Source organism: Ovis aries, chromosome 14 (assembly GCF_016772045.2).
Source record: "Ovis aries strain OAR_USU_Benz2616 breed Rambouillet chromosome 14, ARS-UI_Ramb_v3.0, whole genome shotgun sequence".
In the NCBI taxonomy this organism is placed as follows: domain Eukaryota; kingdom Metazoa; phylum Chordata; class Mammalia; order Artiodactyla; family Bovidae; genus Ovis; species Ovis aries.
In genome coordinates, this window is record NC_056067.1 from 10,694,559 (window position 1) to 10,712,264 (window position 17,706).

Below are 17,706 nucleotides of genomic sequence, written 5' to 3' on the forward strand. Positions count from 1 at the left end.
TCCCTAACTCCTGGCAGCCCCTGACCCCCATCTTTTGGAGCACATCTTAGAAATGGAGTCAGGCTGTAGGTGAAATTCCAAGGACAGTGTTTTTCACTCAGCATCATGCATTTGAGGTTCACCAAGGTGTTACGTGTGCTGGGAGTTTATTGCCGAGAGGTCAACTCTAGTATGGGTACACCACAGTTTGTTTAGTCATTCACCCGGAGAAGGACATTTGGGGTATTTTCAGTTTGGGATAGTTATGAATAGAGTTGCTAGAAACATTGGTGTACAGATTTTTGTGTGACCCTGAGTTTTCATTTCTCTTAAATACATATCTAGGAGTGGGTGTGTGTGATAAGTATATGTTTATAAGAAACTTCCCAAATCTCCCACCCAGAAGAATTCCAAATGATGTCTGTCTATCCTCCACCCTGAAGGGCTTGGAGCATAACTTCCCGTTCCTTAAAGGGGGCCTGCCCACAGCGACAGCCTTTCAAACAGCACAGTTTGGAAAGGGAGATAAACAAAAGAGCACTCTCAGTGGAGAAGCCTGGTAAGTATGACCTCAGCCTGATGATCAAGGTCACCTGGGAGGAGTCATATTGATAGTATGTGCCTTTGAAATGATATGATAGAAATGGTACATTCTCTCTGGGGTCTTCCTCCCCAACACCCATAATCCTAGTCTAACGATGAGAAAAATACCAGACAGATCTCCACTAAGGCACATTCTACAAAATACGCACAAATATACCTCAGAATTATTGTGGTTTTCAAAAACAAGGAGAATCTGAGAAACTGTTGTAGCCTGAGGAGACAGGATGACAGTGTCTTGTGGGATCCTAGAACAGAAAAAGGGCATTAGGAAGAGACTGAGGAAGTATGAATAAAGTGCATATTTCAGTTAATGAGAATGGATTGATACTGGTTCATGGACAATAACAAATACACCTAACTAATACAAGATGCTAACAATAGGGAAGGCGATGTGGGGTATATGGTAGGTCTGCAGTAAAGTGAAAAAAGTGAAAGTGTTGGCTGCTCAGTCATGCCTGTCTCTGTGTGACCCCATGGACTGTAGCCCACCAGGCTCCTCTGTCCACGGAATTCTCCCGGCAAGAATACCGGAGTAAGTTGCCATTCCCTTCTCCAGGGGATCGTCCCAACCCAGGGGTTGCATCCACATCTGCTTCATTGCAGGCCAATTCTCTACCATCTGAGCCACCAAGGAAGCTTTTTTGTAAATCTAAAACTACCCTAAAATTTCAAAGTTTACTTAAAAAGCAAAACCAAAACAGCTGGCAAACCTTTTTGCATTCCTGCCAACAATGTATATTAGAGTTCTAGTTGCTCAGCATTCTTGTCAACACTTGATATGACTAATATTTTTTATTTTAGCCATTTTAGCAGGTATGTAATTGGTGGCTCTGTGCTAAGTTGCTTCAGTCGGGTCTGTCTCTTTGCGACCCCGTGGACTGTAGCCCTCCAGGCTCCTCTGGGGAGAAGGAGGGATCCCTCATGGGATTCTCCAGGCAAGAATACTGGAGTGGGTAGCCTATCCCTTTTCCAGGGGATCTTCCCGATCCAGGGATTGAATTGGGGTTTCTTACATTGCAGGTGGATTCTTTACCAGCTGAGCTACCAGGGAAACCCCAATTGGTGGCTCACTATGGTTTTAATCTGCCCTTCCCTCATGACTAATGATGTCAAATACCTTTTCATGTACTTACTTACCATCTGTATCACCTTTGGTGAAATGTCTGTTCTTTTGCTCCTTGTCTTCTTACTGTTAGGTTTTGAGAGTTCTTTCTGTTTTCTGTATACAAGTCCGTCATTGGATATGTGATTTGCAAATATTTTCTCCTAGTCTCTAGCTTGTCTTTTCTTTTAACAGTGTTTTTAACAGAGAAAAATTTTTGATTTTTATGGAGTCTAGTATATCAACTTTTCCTTTTGTGGACTGTGCTTTCAAATGTCATATCTTAGAACTCTTCACATTGTTTTAGTTGAAAAGTTTTTAAAGTTTTACATTTGGTCTGTGATCCATTTGAGATAATTTTAATAGGTGTGAAGGTTTCAGGTCAAGGTTTATCTGTTTACTTATTTCTTTGCTCATGGATGTCCAGTTGTTCCAACACCATTTGTTGTTGAAATGGCTGTCCTCACTCCATGGAGTTGCTTTTGGAATTTTGTCAAAGCTCGGTTGGCTCTCCTTGTGTGGGGCTGTTTCTGGACTCTGTCCTGATTCACTGTCTGTGTGTCTGTCACCCAGCACTGTCACACTGTGGAGGGCATGGCCAATGAGTATATTTTTTGCACTGTCTTCTTTCTCCTCTTCTTCTGGGACTCTAATGACATAGATGTTAGACCCTTCCGTTTTGCTCCACAGGTCCCCAAGGCTCTACTCACTTTTTAAAAAACCTTTTTTTTTTTTCCCTCTCTGTTGTTCAGATTAGATCATTTTTATTGATCTGTCTTCATGTTCACTGTCTCTTTTCTTTATCATATTCATCCTACTATTGCGCCTTTCTAGAGGTTTAAAATTTTTCAGTTACAGTATTTTGTACTTCTAAAATTTTTGTTTGATTCCACTTCATTTCTTCTGTTTCTTTGCTGAGACTTTTTGTCTTTACCTTTATTTCAAGAACATTCCTCTTTACTCCTTTGAGTATGCTTTATAATAATGACTTTGAAGTCTTAATTAATTCTAATACTTTGTCATCTTGGCACTGGCATCAACTGATTATCCTTTCCTATGTGAGTTAAGGATTTTCCTGGTTCTTTGTATACTGAGCAATTCTGGGTTGATCCTGAATATACGAATATTATGTTATGAGACTCTGGGTCTTATTTAAATCCTGTGGAGAATGCTGCCATCTTTGTTGTAGCAAGCGCTAGACCCGCTTGAGTTCAGATTCGAGATCCCTGCCAGCCCTCTGTGGGTTTCCGCATCAGTTGTGTTTTCCAAGCCTTCATGATGCTCTTCAGCTCTGCTGTGTGTGTCCCAGTGTGGTTCCGCGTTCTTTCCCGAGGCTTGGTGCTCTGAGTCCACAGTATGCCACTCAGGCCTGTATCTGCACATGCTGAGCTCAGGGCTGATCCCGGGAGGACTCCTACCCCGCTCTATGGGGCTGTTCTCCTGAGCGTCTCCTGCTCCACTGTCTCCCCGGCCCTTTCCAGTTCCAGAGGCCTCTTTCTTTGGCTCTTCAGCCTGGAAGGTGGGGCCTTATTTCTCCTGCTCTTGCTGGGACTTAGCTCACATACATGACTAAGCAAGAGGATGACCAAGAGAGAAAAGTCCAGTGGGGTTTTCCCCTCCTTCAGCTCCTCTAGCTGGAAAGGAAGCTTCCTGCCTCAAAGCTTTAGGCACCTGTGCACCCCTCTGCAGCTGGGGCTTGCTGGGGGCTGGGACGTGAGAATAGCAGGAAGACAGAAGCGCGGGAGAGGAACAGCCCTGGGTTTGGGCCTGCTGCCTCTGAGAACTAGGCAGCCCCTTCCCTGCTCCCCATGCCAGTGCCCAGCTTCTGGAGCTCTGCTGAGGCCGCTTTCTGGTACTGGGTTGTATGCAGTCCAGGCTGGGGTCCTGGAGTCGGGAGGAGGCAGAATCACCCCCACTATGGCAGGGCTTCAAATTCTGGTCATCTTCCCTCCTCAGCCTGCTACTGTTTGCTTTTCAGAGCCCTCGAATAGCTGCCCTGTCCATCCTGCCCAGGTTTTATAGCCACATTCAGTGGGTGAGATGGGATGGAGTGTGTGCTTAATTACTCTGCTCAGTCAGAACCATAAGGAAGCTGGAAGATGGCTGTTTGAGAGGCATTCAATGAAGAGATCTGGGTTAAACAGAGACATCAGGAAATCAGGATGAAGCTGGTACAGGAGAACTGTGGTTCATGTGGGGAAGGAGGAAAAAAGGATGAAAGTTGAAGGATTTGGAAAATAGTAACAGAAATAGCTGATGTGCAGCATCACGTAGAGGACGGATGGAAGGAACCCCTGAGCCCCTCACCCCATCGTCACACATCTCCCTTGCACTCATCAGGTTGCCGGGCTGAAGGGAATGGTTTGACTGCAGGCACCTGAGCTGTATTCCTCTCTGGGGTATTAGGAAATGTGTGCACAGAGAAGCTGGGAAAGATCTCTCCGAGAGTCGAGACTCTTTAGCGTATTGAAGTATTTGTATCCAGGTGGTCACCATTGTGTATAGCCTCGTGCTACAGAATCTGACCTGTGCTTGATAAAGAATTAATCTCTTAAAGTAGATTCTTCTCTCTCTCCCTACCCCCCATCCCCCTCTCCCTTCCTCTCTGTCTCACTCAAGTAAAGCAAAGCCTTTATTGCCAGAATAACTCTTGCTTTCTTAAAAGATTTTCTGAATGAGAGGACCATTAATACCAATGACTGTCACTGAATTTCTGTCTACACTTGTTGACACAAACGAAAGCAAAGAGCATTGAAAATCATAAGGCAGAACTTTGGAAGCGGCCGTTTTCTCCAGGGTCTCTGATACTGATGACATCTTTAAAGTCCCCATTGCCCTGTCAGTTCATGTACTGAACACTCTTCACATGCCTAATACAAATACGATTCAGAATTCATATGATACTTTAGCCATTTGACTTTTTTTTTCTGGCTTGCTTTATTAGTTCATTTGATCCTTGTAAGAACAGTGTGAGGCAGACAGGATAGCCGTGGCATTGTTCTGTATTGTTTTTATATAGTTTACAGGGAGAATATAATATTACATCTTGGTTTTTCATTTTCTGCTTCATTTTCATTTAACATAAGCATTTTCACAGTGCCGTGTTGTCATTATTTTCTCTGTTGTATTTCAGTGAAGTGCCAGAATTAATAGCAAAATTGACACGACTTTCTTGTTGATCGTTTAGTTTATTTTCACTTTCCTTTTGCTGTTGTAAAGCTTGCTGCATAGAGGTTTTGGGGGCTATTTTCTTCGGATAAATTAGATAGGCTTTAAAAATATTGTTAAATGTATTTCAACAGGATTTCAAAAGACCACAGGTGACCTAGAGAGAACACCAGTGTGACACAACCACAATTTTCAGATTTCTCCACGTTGCAGAGCAGGAGTTGGATGTGCCAAGAGATTTAGCCAGAGGAAGGTGGGTGGTGTGTATAAGGAAATGAAGAAAGTGTTAGCAAAGGCCCAGTGTGTGTCAGAGAGAGGGAGACAGGGAGGGATGGGGGGAAAGAGAGAGAGGGAACTAGCCTGATTATAGGAAAGTTCTATCTTGAAGAAACCAACAACCTCATGCTTGCGTGGGGTTGCTTTTGAATGAGAGCAGCGTCCCCTCTGCATGTGGCCGTTGGAGAGCTGCATGAGCAGCCTTGACCAGCTCCAGGTGGCAGAGCACCTCGACCACCAGCCAGAGATGACGATGTCATGGCCAACTGGTGATGGTCACTCGCAGTGTCAAGCCGAGGGCCCCCCGAGGCCTCCAGGTGATCCCGCGTCCAGGAGGACTTGCCCAGAGCTGACCCTCCTGAGGAGGCACAGGTGGCCGGGGCACACGGCTCTTTGTCTTGGCCCTGTGTTGGGCTGCAGGGGCAAAGCACTGAGCTCAAAGAGGATGGACGTTTGTTGAGTTCCATCCCTCGCCTGCCTTGGGCTCTAGAAGGACTAAGGATCAGATATTTTTAGGGATCCTATTTCGATTCAATAAAGTGCGGCTATCTCTGTGCCAGGGGCTCAGGTAGGAGGCAGTTATTTTGCCAAATTACCCAGAAGAATGGAAGGCCAAGTCCATCTGTATCCAGATGGAACCCAGCTGTCACTGAATTGTCAGCTGTGTCCTTTTACTAAAGAAGTGCAGCTGGGACATCCCTGGTGGTCCAGTGGTTAGGACTCCACTTCAAGGGTGCAGGTTTGATCCCTGGTCGGGGAACTAAGATCCCAACTGCCTAGAGGTGTGGGAAAAAAAAAGAAGTGCAGCTGCTCATGGAGGCACGGGGTGTGCCTAGTAAGTTCTAACATTTGTTTGTAGTGCAGTCAACCCGGTAAGTCAGTGGTGGGAATTGATAGCAAACACCCGTCACCAAACTCCTCCTTTGTTGCCTTAAACTCAAGACTTGCCAATTCGTTGAGGAATTACCTGGGATGAATTAGACATCAGTAAAGTGCAAAAGGTATTTCCAGGCTCTGATGAGAGATGACTTTTGAGTTGAGACTTTGAGCAACTTTGGAAAAACTAAGAAATTTCAAAGACTTAGACTGGGGAGGAGCCAGTGGTTTGTAATTGTCGTATACCTTTTTCTTCCTCCCTGATCCACTTGCGGCTGGTTGAATTCCTGGAGCCTTCTGCAGTGTTGCTGAACCAAGGGAGGCAGCCTGCACCAGACTATAGGAAACTTGTCTCCTCTACGACCCTATTCCCCACCTTAGCACACTGCCCAGCCTATCCTGGCAGTTTTAATATTGACCCACCAGGGTCAGGTGTGAGGGAGCCAGCAGATGGCCCCTTATCTCTTTTTCCTGGGAACTGTGAATATTTTAGACCTTTGCTTCTTCCTGGAGGTCATAAAATAGGAACCGTTTTCGGCTATAACCATTACAACAGCTGCAATGGAGAAAAACCTGCATTCAGTGTCATAAAGTGTTATCTCGGGTTGGAAATGGCACAAGACCCTAACGGTCCCGTGGCTTCTCCCACTAACACCTTCTGCTTCCAACTTCCTTTTCAAGAGGGAGACTCTGGAGGGTCCATTCTGGGGGTAGAGACAGTTGCCTTGCTGGGAATCTGCTCTTCTTGCTGGAACCACAGGGGACAATCTGATTGCTTGGTCACACGGCCGCTCCTCCCAGATTTGAAGCCTCTGTCTCTTCTCCCAAGTTACTCACCCCCTCAGTAAATCCCCCTTGAATTTCTCACCATTGCTCACGTGACACGGTTATCACGTGGGATTTTGTTTTTATTATCATTTTTGGGTTGCCCTCCAGATTCTTCTTGGGCTTTCCTAGTGGCTCAGATGGTAAAGAATCCACCTGCAATACAGGTAGACCCGGGTTTGATCCCTGGGTTGGGAAGATTCCCCTGGAGGAGGGCATGGCAACCCACTCCAGTATTCTTGCCTGGAGAATCCCTATGGACAGAGGAGCCTGGCGGGCTATGGTCCACGGGGTCGCATAGAGTCGGACACAACTGAGCGACTAAGCACACTCCAGATTCTCAATAGCTTTCTCCTTTTCCACAAGTCTTACAAGCATTTATCACATTAAAATACTTTTGCCAGTTTATTACTTTTTCCAAACTGATGTATCCTGCTGGGCTGCTCTGGGCCCTATGACTGGGGAGCTTGAGGCCTGGGTCTCCAGGCATGTTTACTCCGATTTGCTGCCCTAAGAGGAGCTGCCAACTCCTTCTGGGGTGTGGGATTGGACAGAATATTCCAGGAGCTGCCTGACCAGCGGAGGCAGAGTTGACTGAAACCATCTCTCGGGTTTTGGATCAGGTACTCCTGACATTGCAGCCGAAGGTCAGTTTTGAGTTTGTTGTTCTCATCAGCATCAAACCCATAGACTCGTGGCATGCATACCGGGGACTTGTGAAACTCTGAGTTGGAATGTCAGGTTCCCACATGAATAATTTATGAGTTATTCGAAGACAGAGGCTGGGATTTCCCTGGCAGTCCAGTGGTTAAGTCTCCAAGCTGCCAATGTAAGGGGTGCAGGTTCAATTCCTGGTCGAGGAAGTAAGATCTTGCATGCCGCGTGGTGCGGGGCCAAAAAAATAAATAATAAAATTATTAAAAAAAATAAAAGAGGTACCAATTTTGTCTCCAAGCAGAGACAAATGTATCTTCATGGGCCTAGCTGGGAGCAGTGCCAAGACACCTCTGATCTCAGAGATCTTAAAATGCAAAAAACTGTGAATCCACCTAATAACACAGCGTTCGGGCCACCTTTTTTTGTTTTGTCCTCAAAGCTGTAATGCATTTCTCTAGTCCTTGCTAGAGCCCACGTGCTGTTCCCACAGCATTGCTTTGGTGTATGAATCTGCAAGAAACGCACACACACACACATGCTCAGTTTGGCACACACACACACACGCTCAGTTTGGCACACACACACACACGCTTAGTTTGGCACACACACACACACACACACGCTCAGTTTGGCATCAGCTCTGACCTCGTCCTCACTGCTCCACAGTCCTGTGCTCACAGACCCACCCTGCTTAGACCTGTGGGTGTTCCCTGACGCAGCTCTCACTCTGTCCCAGCATCCACCGCCTTCCCTTTTGAAACCCGGTTATATTTGTCCTCCTCCCCACTCCCCACCCATCTTCTCCGCTTCCTCACCAGTGAGAGATGTGATTCGGAGACTCCCCACTGTGGGTTGTGATTCATCCCCAGGTGCTCAGCTCCCATCTCTGTAACCAGCGTGGGCTCCCATCCTGATAGGAAACCCTGAGCTGGTGCCTCGAGCAGGGCCTTGGGGCGCCACTGACCTGCCCCCCTCCAGCTCTCATTGCCCTATTTTGATCACCAAGTTAGAATGTTGGTGCAAGTGCTCTTCAGAGAGTTCAGCCGTGAATGGTTGGTGATGGGGGCTGGCCAGAAACCCTGAAGGGACATCGGACTTGAGGGAGAGGGACCCTTGCGGGCATATTAACTGTGATGTCTCCAGGTTCGTGATGCTCCATCCTGGCACCACCAACGAGAGCTCACCTTCACCCCGTAGCATGCTCCAGCCAGACAGATACCTGCTCCCAATGGATGTAACATATACCGTTTGGGTTTTAGAGGGTCATTTCATTTCATTTATTTTTGGCCATGCGTGTAGCATGCATGATCTTAATTTTCTGTCCAGGGGTTGAGCCTGCACCATCCCCTACATTGGAAGCACAGAGTTCTAACCACTGAACTATCAGGGGAGTCCTGGAGAGTTATTTTTAAAACATGTGTTTTGGCATCTCTTTGGCATGTATCTTTTGCAGAAACTTGTTAGAAACTTTCACTGTAATAATCAGCACTCTTCATATGAGGATTTTCTTGTCAAATTGATTTTTAAATTTGGTATCTCGATAAGGTTCATCTACAAATGAATTTGTCAGAATGGAAAGAATCTTATGACTGAGCATAATTCCCCCTTTTGCTTTGGCTGCCAGGAAGCTCCACTACATTAATTGCCCAATTGCAGTAATGGTTTCCTTTGATCCCCCTGGCCTGATGTCATCTTCGATCCACATCGGCTGGGCATAAATCTATCTGAACAGCTGACATCTAAAAGGACAGCCCTGACACTTCTTATTTGACATGTGTTCATTCATTGGAATGACTGTTGCCTCAAAGCCCCAAATGGCCCCACATTTCTTCCTGATTCCAGAACAATGTCAGTTATCACACAGCCAGAAATCTCTGAGCGGATTTATCTGTCGGGAGCTGGGGGCTGAGCTGGTCAGCCCCTGCAGAGGTGGATGAAGGTCTCTGCTGTCGTCTTGCTGTGGGAGAGGTTCTGAGCAACATGGAGCAGGTTTTCACAAGTCTCAGTGGTGGCTGAGATCTGGCTGGGGCTTGCTGGGCTGGCCTCTGCAGCCAGGCTGAGGCTCCTCCTCACCCCCGCAGCCCCAGGCCAGCCCAGGGGGCTCTCTGTGCCCTGGGACTGTAGAGGGGGAGGGGCGCTCGCAGAACAGATGCTGATGGAGCCCCAGGAAGAATCTCTGTGCTGTGAGGCTGACTGTTTGTGGCAGGCTGGGCAGGTGTGGAAGTTGTTGCCGCACTCCATGTTGCTGGGACCCTGCCAGGGCACAGACGGGTGCCCGGGGAGGGGAGCGGGGCTCTGTGGAACCACCCATCGTGGCTGCAGCAGCCTCTCTACTGGGCGATGGGTGCAGCAGCACGTGGGAAAGGTGTCCCCTATTTCTTCTCCTTCCCCTCTCCTCCAGCTATTCCAGTGAGGTGCAGTTTTCCTGGAAACTGTTCATTATTGAGTCTCTTAATGGCTGAACCGAAAGAGATAACTAGTCTAATCACGGATCGAGCTCACTTGTCTCAAGACAGCCCCAGACAACCTCAGGCAGGGGCCTATCTGCCCTCCCCTTGTCCCTACAGCCAAACCCAGACTGTCAGTTGACCTTTCGTGAGGTCTGCTTGAAATAAGACACTCCTCGGGGACTGGACAAGACCATCTTCACTGGGTCACCTGAGGTTTGCAGCTGTCGCGGGAGGGATTGCCCCTGCTAGGTGCAGGACGCACATCCGGATTTCTCTCGGCATTGCCGTGGTAGGAAAGGAGTTTTCCTGTTGACCGAGACCAGGAGGGCAGCTGTGCAGGTGGAGGTGGGGTTTTGTTGGCATGGTGGGATCAGCTTTTTCTTCCTCCTCTTGTGTTTCCAGATCTTTCTCTAATTTCTCTTTATGATAAAGGGGAAATGGTGAAATAATATCCTCAAGCAAGCCTGACTGACTGCAGGGGAGAAGCCATCTAGCAAGTGCAGTGAAGACCTGCATGAGGTTCTCTGCTCCGGGGCAGGGAGGGCATTTGACAAGAGTGGCCCTGGGCCTACCTTCTAGGCCATGGTGTAGATTCGGGAGGTGACTGACCCACAGGAGAGCATCAGAGAGGCCCCTGTAGGGACAACGTAGTGATCGAGAGCCTGGGCTCGACGTTGACCCGAGCTTGGACTCCGTGCCTGGTCACTTCTTAACCATGTACAGGGGGCCCCCTGCTTCCCTGCCCCCCAGCTTCGAGTCCCTGATGCTGTGAGAGGCAGGGTGGGCGGGATGGAGGGAGCAGAAGCCAGCGTGTCCTCTCTTCTGGTGGGAGATGCAGCACCTCTGGTGGCTCAGGGGCACTGGAGGAGAGGAAGCTGCCTGACACGGATGGCAGGGGAGAGCTACAGAAGGTTCTGGAGTCTCCCCTGGCCCTGGGAACCTGTGTGCTTGCCCAGGGCCAGCCTGCTGGAGAAGTGCTCGCTCCAGGTGCTCTGGGTGCTGGGGAAATCAGGGTTTGAGCAAAGCCTCAGGAGATGTGGTCCGCAGCCACAGAAGGCAGTCTCCTTCCGAGTTCCTGCCACAGTGGGGCACGGGGGTTGGGGGGGGGGCGCATGAGGTCAGGAAAGCTCCTGGAAGAACGCGCCCACCGCGCCCAGCTCCCCTGGCCCCCTTGCTCTTGTTCCACACTGCTGCCATGGCTACCTGCCAGGCACCCTGAGCACCCAACCCAGGGTCCTGGTATCTGCAGCCCCTCCACCCTACCAACCTCTTCCCTCCTTAGCCTTCCCTTGTCTGGAACTTTCCAAAGTCATGGCTGCCTAGGCCCCCTGTGTGGGCTGTTCCTTCCCCTAAGACACTGGCTTCTGCTCAGAAGACCCTAGAGTCTTATGGGTTCTTATGAGTCTTCCATCTCGGCTCAGCTACCCACTTCTCTGACCCCGAGTCTGAAGAAGGCTCCTCTTAGAGCCATAGGCTGACTTAGGATTTTAGTCTAGTTTGGTTCACTCACTTGGTTGGTAGAGGCTTCTGCTCTAGGGCCCAGGAGGTGAATTGTGAGGATGCAGTTGCAGGAAGGTCCGTTTGACTGCAAGTCTGTAGAAGACATTTTTAGTATCAGTGCTATTTGCAGAGGTTCCACTCTGATTTAAAACCCAGAGCTGTGGTCCTGGAGTGGGTCTGGGGACCTTCTTGTAAGCAGGACAAAGCAGAGGGATTGAGTACAACCTGCAGACATGTCTTCTTTAGCCCAGAGGTATTTTGAAATAAAATAGAAGATTTCACAAAGTGGATTTCAGCACTTTGAGAGAGAAAGTTCTTTAGGTCTGATCCCAGTGGGCCCACAAACCTTAGCGGCAGCCCCTGGCTGGCCCTACCTAGGGACAGTGCAGTCAGTCCCCCTGGGCCCACTTCCTCTAAGTTCTCTAGCTAGAGATCACAGGAGTCGAGCGAAGTGTGTGATCCTGGGGTGTTGAGACTGACTGTCACCTTGTCCTGGATGGAGGCCCATAATTCTGTTCCCTTCCTGAAGGAAGGGGGTGGGGTACTTCCAAGCCCCTCAGCATAAGCGGCTGCTTCACCTGCATCTCAGCCTCGGGAGCAGGTTTGGTTGAGAGAAGAGATCCCCAGGCAGAGGGGCATGCACCCTGCAGCCCGTAGTGCCCGCATGGCACCCAGGACCCTCCTGCACCTGTGCTTCCTCTCCTGCAGGGCCAGACTCCTCACCCTGTCCCCTCCTTCCTGAGCCCACTGAGGAGGCTTCTGGGAAAGAATGATTCATGCACACCGTGAATTTCCAAGCTAGAAAGGCGCTGGGAGAGCTCCCCACCAGCCTCTGAAAGCGCCTGAGGCCTAACCAGAAATAGCCGTGACAGTAGGGTCTGATTTTGCCCTTCAGTGCTGTCGGGTTCTGCTTTGGTAAATATGGAGCCTTCAGACTAAATCCTGAAATGTTTCAAGATACTTGTTTCCTTTTCCTCTGAATTTTTATTCATTGTAAACTACATGGTTAATGATAGCAAAATAAAAAAGGGAGATCTCAGTGCCAGCACTGTGCTGCTGCTAAGTCGCTTCAGTCGTGTCTGACTCTGTGCGACCCCGTAGACGGCAGCCCACCAGGCTCCTCCGTGCCTGGGATTCTCCAGGCAAGAATACTGGAGTGGGTTGCCATTTAGCACTGTAATATTATACATTTCTGTCTGCGTTTTCAGTCCTTTTTCATACGTGGACGTGATTGTAATTATAGTACAATTAAAACTCATTCACTTCAGTATTTCCAGCACCCAGAACAGAGGTTGGCATGCAGTAGGATTTAGTAAATGTTTGTTGACTGTAGAATATTTGTTTATGTATAAAGTGAATTCTTCTAATTGCATCATACACTGATTACCATTGCACCAAGTTGTTAGATTTTATTTGCCACTTGACTGTATCTAGATTTCCCCCCTAATTTATGAGGATTATAAATACTGTTACAGACCACATAACTGTTTGACTGTTTGGAATTACTTTCCTAGAATAAATTTCAAGCATTTGAATTCTTGGATCAGAGGAAAGAAGATTAAAAATTATGGAAATTGCTTTCTAAAATCTTATTAATATTTATCCTTGTTGCTGAAATTGTTTGAAAATATTAGTTTTATCACAATCTCATCTGCTTTGAAAATTTATAGTTTTCACATTTTTGCTTACATGGTACTGTAAGCTGGTACCTAATTGTTTTGATTTGCCTATCTGTATGTGTGGTTATTAGTATGGGTTGAAGAATTGTCTAAGAATTTAATAGCTTCCTTTTGTATGCCTTGCCTAAATGAGTAGTGTTATAGATTTTTTAAAAATTGGATTTGGATTTGGGTGAATTTCTCACATAAGTATAATTAACTCAATTTTTCCTATCATAGTAGCTACACACATTTTTCCTAGTGTGTGATTTTCCATTTTTAATATCTGGTGAGTCGTTATAGGTGTGATCTTCTCTTCTTTGGAGAGCAGAGAGCATGGTTGTCCGAAGGACCTTAGAGCCCTCCCCTGCCCTTGATGTCTCTGACTGGGACCCCGGCCCGGGGAGCAGAGGCCACAGCTCACCCGCCTGCTGGCACAAAGTGCCCAGGGCTGGCCCGACCCCAGCCCACTGCTCCGTAATTGTGGACTCTCTGCACACCTTGTGTTGCTCTTCTGGCCCAGAAAGTTCAAGCTGGGATTCATGCTGGAGCTCTTTTTTGGACCAAGGCAGTCTTTGTCGGACTCTCCTGAAGGGGGCCATTGCCTCTGCAGTGACAGGGAGGCAGCCATCCCACCCTTCTGACTCAGGACATCTAAAAATATCCTGGGCTGGGGCATTTGGAGGAGCCCATCATCAATCCATGGACATTAAGCTCTTAAGAGGCAGTAAATGCAGTTTTGATACTGAATTGCCTCACAAGATGCATTAGTTGTACGGTATGGGAAGCCACCTATCTGCCAGGTGTTGTCTTAGATATTTGGGATCTCTAGAGGCAGAGGACAGGGACAGGGGCCCAGGATCAAGGTGGACTCGTATCAGGAGGGCTCCTCTCTTGTCACTGGGGAGGCACCCCAGAACTGGCAGGTGACCCCTGAACTGACTGGTGGAGACCTGGTTAGAAGCAGAGATCCTAATCCCAGTTCTGCCTGCATCATCAGCTTCCCAACTCCAAGCACATGTTCACGGTCAGGTCTGGTCATCCATCCAGCAAACATACAGTGGACACTTAGTTAAGACTCTGTGCAGGGCAGCATATTAAAAAACAGAGACATTACTTTGTCAACAAAGGCCCATCTAGTCAAGGCTATGGTTTTTTCAGTGGTTATGTATGATGTGAGAGTTGGACTGTAAAGAAAGCTGAGCAGTGAAGAGTTGATGCTTTTGAACTGCGGTGTTAGAGAAGACTCTTGAGAGTCCCTTGGACTGCAAGGAGATCCAAACAGTCCATCCTAAAGGAGATTAGTCCTGGGTGTTCATCGGAAGGACTGATGTTGAAGCTGAAACTCCAGTACTTTGGCCGCCTGATGGGAAGAGCTGACTCTTTTGAAAAGACCCTGTTGCTGGGAAAGATTGGGGGCAGGAGGAGAAGGGGACGACAGAGGATGAGATGGTTGGATGGCACCACAGACTCAATGGACATGTGCTTGGGTAAACTCCAGGAGCTGGTGATGGACAGGGAGGCCTGGAGTGCTGCGGTTCATGGGGTCGCAGAGTTGGACATGACTGAGCGATTGAACTGAACTGTGCTGGGCGCTCACATATTGCTACAAAGGTGACTGAGGCATGGTCCACCCCTCAGGGGATTATACTTTAGTGGGGTTAGCAGGAATACTAATATCTATCTGTCAAACAAGCAGACTTATTAAATGAGTGTCAGTAGAGTTCCAGTGTGGCCACACAGGAATCAGTAAATAGATTGCACAGGGTTTGAGCAAAGTGTCTGTGAAGAGGTGGTACTCAGCCAAGTCTAGAGGGATGAATAGAATTCCGGGTGGGGCGAGGAAGATGGAGGAGAAGGGAAAGGACCACACAGCCTAAGGGTCAGAAGGACCGGCACCAGGAGGTGGATGCCGTTGCCTAGGGTGGCCCTGGTGCAGGGAGCGGGCAGGGAGGAGGAGGTGGGTCTGGTTGGCAAATGCTGCTTAGAAACCATGGAAGGGTTTGAGGGGTCATGATGATCCCACATGTGACAGCCGGGGAGGCCCTGGGTCTTAAGTCGGCCAAAGCTGAGAAGGGGACCGGGAAGGGAGAGCCTTGGGCCTTGGAGGTGAGGAGCCCATGTGCCTAGCCTGCCCCTGAGGACACCGTCTTCCACCGCTGCTGATCCAGTAACAGCGGGTGGCGGGTGATTTCCGGTTTTATCGGCCTCGGCCTGGTCAGCTGGAGTGGGGAGCGGGTCAGCGGCAGCAGCCCCCCTTGAGGTCTGTTTGCTTAGTCTGGAGAAAGCCTGATTGGTGTGTTTGTTCGCTGTTTGCCCATCATATGGCGGATGTTTAATGGTGAGGGAGTGGCAGAGGACATCAGCAGAGAGCTGGCCCAAATTCTGGAAGTTGGGAGCTTCTTCTGAGGGGCAGAAGACTTCCCTGGTGGCTCAGATGGTAAAGCGTCTGCCTACAATGCGGGAGACCCGGGTTCAATCCCTGGGTCGGGAAGATCTCCTGGAGAAGGAAATGGCAACCCACTCCAGTATTCTTGCCTGGAAAATCCCATGGACGGAGGAGCCAGGTGGTCCAAGAGATTGCAAAGAGTCGGACATGACTTTACTTTTACTTTTCTGATGGGGCAGGAGTGCTCTAATTCCTTCATCTAAGTTGGGAAGCTCTCATGGTGAGAACGATGATGTGTTTTCTGCTTCCATTACAGATGCCTTAGGGCCCCCTGGGCCATCTGGAGGAGTCAGTCCCAGCCGCCAGCAGTTCCAAGCAGCGCACATGCGCCCGGTGGGCTCCCGCTCTGCCTCCGGCTCCTGCTGACGCACCTGGGAACCCCGTCCCCCAGCCTCCCCACCCGACGTCCTGGTCTGCAGCCCCCCTACCTGAGCCATGGAGGCCCCCGAGGTCCCCGTGGGCTCGCTGATTGACTTTGGGGCCGAGCCATCTGCTTCCTCGCCGCTGGAGGCGCTGCCCCCGAAGCTGCAGGATGGGGATAGCTCCCCGGGAGAGGGAGCCTCGGAGAGCGAGACCACGGAGTCTGCGGACAGCGAGAACGACATGGGCGAGTCTCCCTCTCACCCATCCTGGGGCCAGTACCGCCGCTCCTCCTCCAACGAGTCCTTCTCCTCCAACCAGAGCGCTGACTCGGCCAAGGATGAGGAGCTGCTGGAGCTCCGCGAGTTCATGCGCGGCTACGTGGAGAAGATCTTCTCTGGAGGGTAAGCCCCAGCCCTCACCCGCCGCTGGCACCTCCCTGGCTCAGCACCACACGCTGCCTGCAGACCCCCTTGGGGAGGTTTCCCCCCGCTCAGGGCTGGGCTTTGCTTCCTCTGCATCTGAGGTGAGCCCCCGTGGGCATGCCTTCCAAGGTGTTGTAGCTGACAGCGAATTAGGGGTGCTGTAAGGCCAGAAGGTTTCAGGTACCAATGCCTCTTGCTACCATGACTCAGCTGCTAGGATGGGGACTTGCCCTCGCACCTTTCTCCCACCTCGCTTTGGTGGCTTCTGACGGTTTGAACCAGGAGCATAGATAGCTGTGCAGAAGCAGAGGCTGGACCTGGGAATCTGTTTCACAGCTGTTACCAGCTCAGCAGGGGAAAGGGAAACACGGGTTCAGTTCAGGCCTCAGGTCTCGATGCTGCTCTTGCATCTTTGCACAGCAGCACGTGAAATGCTGAAGGTCCCTCCTCAGGACCTGCAGCATCAGCACCAATGGATTGTTAGAAACGCAGAGTCGTGGGCCCCAGCTGACCCCCTGAGTCAGAATCTGCTTTTAACAAGGCCTCTGAGATGGGCACATGTGGCCTGAGGAGCTCTGGCCAAAGGGACCCTTTTCCAGCTTCGTTAAAGTGTAAGAAGGATTTCTGCCTGTTGACGGCACACGGCGAGGATGTTGTTTCCTGTTGTGCTTTAGCCCCTCAGTGGTTAACTGGCAGGGTGATTTCCACCTTTGGCAGATGTGGCTCAGTTTTCTCTGTGGTTGGAGAGGAAAAGAGTTTATTAGCATCCCAATAATTGTCCATCCCCCAAATGCTTTTATGTGTGATTTTGAGTGCATTCTGGGATAGCAGTAGATGTGGCTTCCTACTTATTTTGTTTGACTCACACTGAAATTAGTCAGCTTTCTCCAAGTACACCCAGTTAATGAAAAGGGGAGAAAGCCCAGAAGCTCACTGACTTGCCAGGAAGGCCAATCGAGATTTGTGGCAGCCTGTCTGTCGGCAGTATGGAACCTGGACAACTGAGTCAGATGTCTTTTCAAGAGCATTCATTCCAAAGCTCCATGCACATGCCTGGCAAATTATTATGTTTCATCTGGTGTTGGTACTTTGGGATAAATCAGGCCAAGATGTTTTCTATGAAACCTTAAATAAATGAAATTACAAAAGCCAATTGATCTTCAGCCTTCTGCTACCCCAATTTAGTCATTAGATTGGAGGTAGAGTACTGCCCCGCCCCCCCACGAAAGTGATTAGAAGTGGTTTAGATCAGGTGAGCATGTTGTCCACCCTGGTGGTGGTGACTCACAGGCCTGGGGCCCCCTCCCTAATCTTCACCCCTCAGACACAGAGCTGGGGAGCATCAGAGAGCAGACTGGCCCTTCAGAAGTGAGTGGAA

At 49.2% G+C, this 17,706-nt stretch overlaps 1 protein-coding gene across 5 annotated transcripts in view; it reads left to right on the plus strand.

Annotated features, from left to right (window-relative positions):
- Window positions 1–17,706, plus strand: part of KIAA0513 (KIAA0513 ortholog) — a 55,245-nt gene that overhangs the window by 13,926 nt on the left and 23,613 nt on the right. For all 5 annotated transcript variants that reach the window (XR_009596153.1, XM_060397891.1, XM_060397892.1 and 2 more), the window contains one exon: window positions 15,800–16,307. Coding sequence is in view for 4 of the 5 variants with exons in the window: in XM_060397891.1 (XP_060253874.1) it covers window positions 15,979–16,307 (329 nt within the window). In the remaining variant the exon portion in view is untranslated. The remainder of the gene's footprint in view (window positions 1–15,799; window positions 16,308–17,706) is intronic.